The sequence below is a fragment of the Vollenhovia emeryi genome, unplaced genomic scaffold, assembly GCF_000949405.1.
Source record: "Vollenhovia emeryi isolate VEMERY1.0 unplaced genomic scaffold, V.emery_V1.0 DF939184.1, whole genome shotgun sequence".
In the NCBI taxonomy this organism is placed as follows: domain Eukaryota; kingdom Metazoa; phylum Arthropoda; class Insecta; order Hymenoptera; family Formicidae; genus Vollenhovia; species Vollenhovia emeryi.
In genome coordinates this window covers 928,672-932,374 of record NW_011967182.1, presented here as the reverse complement: position 1 = coordinate 932,374, position 3,703 = coordinate 928,672, and the positions used below count along the sequence as shown (strand labels likewise).

General features: G+C 40.8%; 1 protein-coding gene across 1 annotated transcript in view; it reads right to left on the bottom strand.

Annotated features, from left to right (window-relative positions):
* Positions 1-2,031: 2,031 nt before the first annotated feature.
* Positions 2,032-3,703, bottom strand: part of LOC105562746 (chymotrypsin-2-like) — a 4,882-nt gene continuing 3,210 nt past the window's right edge. Inside the window, exon 3 of the mRNA XM_012013802.1 lies at positions 2,032-3,156. Coding sequence (XP_011869192.1) covers positions 2,908-3,156 — 249 coding nt within the window. The 3' untranslated portion in view covers positions 2,032-2,907. The remainder of the gene's footprint in view (positions 3,157-3,703) is intronic.

Sequence of the window (3,703 nt, the reverse complement as noted above, 5' to 3'; positions counted from 1 at the left end):
TTTCGTTTCTTGCGCTACGTCTATTTTTCATTGAGAGATCTCCCGCGATCGACCTCACAAATTGAAGCACCGCTACTGGAAATGGATAAAGCTGAAAGCCCGTGGCTTCTTTCATAACGGCCGAGTCAGCGTTCCTTTGTTAAGAACAACTTTACTCACGCGGCGATTTTCCACCGTAACTCGGGGCGATCGCGAGGTATCGAGCGGACGAGGGGAACGTATCGCCGGGGATGGGGTCCTCTCGTGCAATACGGGGTGATTGATGCGTCGGTGAGGACTCAGAAGTCATAGCTGGCTCGAGTTTTTCAACGACAAGGCGCGGTAACAAGCGGGCCGTGAATCAAAAGGTGTTTGAAATCGGGCGTGCGTTTTCGAAACAGAGACGATTTCTGCGCTAACAGCGCAGTTGCATTGGGTTTCCTCGATAACGTCTAGGATCAAACGTAATCGTTATTTCGCTCGCGCCCTCTTAGAAGGGAGTTCTGGTAACAAGATACAAAACTCTTGACACGTTTAAATTTGTCGTGACCTCATGCAGTAAAAATAATGAAACTATATTAAGATAAAATCAATAATTCCTGTTTTTTTTACACTCACTTAGGAATCGCCCTGTACATTCACTTTCGGTTACAAGTGCGCCACAGATGCATTGCTAATTTAATAAACATGAGATAAATATATATTGTACAAGCAATACGTATTAACCGTTTTTATAATACTTTAACCGTAATCTATCAAATGTAACAGTGGAAGATCAATGCGTTTGGGCGCAAGAGGGTAAAATACAATTGCGCGTCAGAAATGATGATTGATGCTTAGAAAAAGTCGCAGCTTTTTGTCAAAAAAGACAACCGTCAAAGATTCTAGTTAGAAAAACCTAATGACATGACGTCGTATTTCACTGCCTTTCATAAGTACATATAGTAATGTACAATACGAACTGTGTGTGTGTGTGTGTGTGTGTGTGTGTGTGTGTGCGTGTGTGCGTGTGTGTGTGTGTGTGTGTTTCGAGTACTTCATCATTCCTTTCAGCGTCTCTTTGACCAATTTGCGAAGACAGTTCTCTCCTTCAGTTGAAATTTAATTGGTCGCTTATCTTGTCTAGCAAGTTTTCAAAGAAAATTTGATATTACATATCTTGACATATCTTGATCTTCAATTAGTTCACGCTCCAAGATTTGACGTGCAGTCGTGTGAAACATTTCGCGTGATTGGAGACGCCGCTGATGCGTGATGTTGCAGGAAGTCAAAGGTAAAACTTGAGAAGATGCGAGCTTCCTTTCTCGCAACGCCATGAAGACTCGCGACCGTGCCGCTTGCGTCCTTGATGAACCGAATCGCCCGTGTGAAGTTTCTATCCGGGATTCCCCAAAAAGTAAAAGAAAAATAGCGATCGTTCCGCTGGCAGGCGTTTTTTCAAGCTCGCGCGTATCCTTCCTTTTGCGAGCCCACGCGAGAGGCTACCTCGAATTTTAATTAAAAGCATGGTTAAAATCCCGAGATGTCTGGTCTCTTCGTTCCCGGACCGGCTCGTCCCGACTTTCTGCAGTCTTGCACGATCTCGCGGTGCGCCAGCTCGTGAAATAAAATCGGGGAAAGGCTTTACTTACCGTGGTGCTGGAGAGCGAGACCGGATTTCCCTTTCTTCAATTGTATGTACGAGCGCTCCACCCCCCCCCCCAGAGGGGGTTTTATTTGTTAAATTGTCCGTATCTCTCTCTCTCTCTCTCTTGTTTTCTCTGTAGTCGCACGTCAAATCCAGCTGTGAGTGTCTGGCTTAAAATTTTAATTCAAATTCGAAGTTTGAGGCGCGTTAAAATTTTGCCAAGAGAAGGGGTTACGATTCCTCTGATTACGAGACCCGAGCCATTTGTCAGCAAGGGGAGATTCTCGACGCAATTTTTGCTCAAGCGTTCACGAAACACATCAAATCAAATTCTTCGCGATGCTTAGATTCGAATGATTTTATCTTAATATCGTTTAATTTTTTACTCGTAGAACGAGAGTAATTAGCCAGAGACGTTTTGCGCGACAGCGGACGCTGTTATATGAAAAAAATTTTTTATCTTTTTTTCCACTGATTTATTATTTTTTACATTTGTGCCACATATTTGTAACTTATCTCCTGAAAGTTTTTTATTTGTTAATTAAATACATTTTAATACTAATTCTTTTTACTGGCTCATTAAAATTTTGGTTCACACGATATTACGCATTGCTCTGTGAAAAATTTCCATTAAATAAACCGATTAAATAGTGTTGCCAACGATTATTATAAAATTTAATTTTCTTATCAAGTTTCCCGAATAAATTTTGGATATATTCGATGAAATGCAGTTACCGATAAAATTTGATCGAAGAAATGGTCATATTCTTCAATGAATATACAATTTAATCAGATATTCATACATTATTATACTATGTACTCTCAGTGGATCACTGAAAATAGGGAATATTCACTGATTCACAGTAATAAGTATAACACTGGATTATTCAGTACTATTTTTGTACCCGTTTTCAGTGATAGTGCACACGGAAAGAAAGGCTTGGTTAAATTCACAAAGTTTTTCCTGTATATTGGTTGCTATAACGATTGACTTGGTTACCATAATCATGTACACTTGGTTAGTCTGGCAATTCAAACTTGATAGGGACTGTTGGTGTTTATAACCAACGCAATTGGTTAAAGTAACCAAGAAATTGTATTCCGATTGGTTAACCAGAAGGAACCACGGCAATTAGTTCTCATAACATCAAATTGAAATTAAAAAAAATAAAAACAAACGACCATAGCTTATAGCATAACCAAGTACTATTGGTTGCTCCAACTATTGCAGTCGAACTAAGTGCCGTTGGTACGTGTAACCAAGAAATCAGCTGGCGCATATATAACCAAGGCACTTGGTTTCAGGCGACCATTTTTTTGGTTATCCCAACCAAGTTACCCCAATCAATCTTTTTCCTCATGAAAAAAGGCATAATACTCAGGTTATGTACAATCTCAATCACACGGCGAATCCAGTCGCTATATCTGCTAACTTCGGTGAACACTCCAGGTGCGTTGCTAGGGCAAAGCACTTTTCCGTAAGTCACGATACCGACTTGATGGTCTACGCCATTTTCATCTACTACAATGAGAGGTCCACCAGGGTCGCCCTAAAAATAAAACATTTAATAAGTTCAGGAAAAGAGGAAAGCGTGGTCTACAATGGCAGTAGGAGTAGTGGATTAAAGAAGTAGGCGTTAGACATAGGCTGTAGGATTAAGGTCCCTTTACGCCCGAGTGTCTACAATGGTGTAGAGTAAGGATTATAATGAGCTAATCAGTGTTAACCAATGTTATTACACAAATGTTACCGTTGTTGGTGAATATGAATGTGCGAAGAATTGGATTTGTGTTATTTATATTATTATGGAGTCAGCTCTTGACTCTTCAATGGTGTATTATGCAAACGAAAAGATCTATCGGTCGGAGGTGGTGGGTTCGGCCTGTGAACAGGCGCAAACGAGATCAGGGTTTCAACTTTAACCTATTTCGTGAACTGATTATCAGTGGCTGAGAGTAAGGGAGTAGTCGTACGAAATGGAATTGAACCATTTTGCTTACAGCCTTACTCTACGCCTACTACACTGGAAACACGAGCTTACTCCGACGTCTTACAGCCTTAATCCACTACTCCTACTGCCATTGTAGACCACGCTT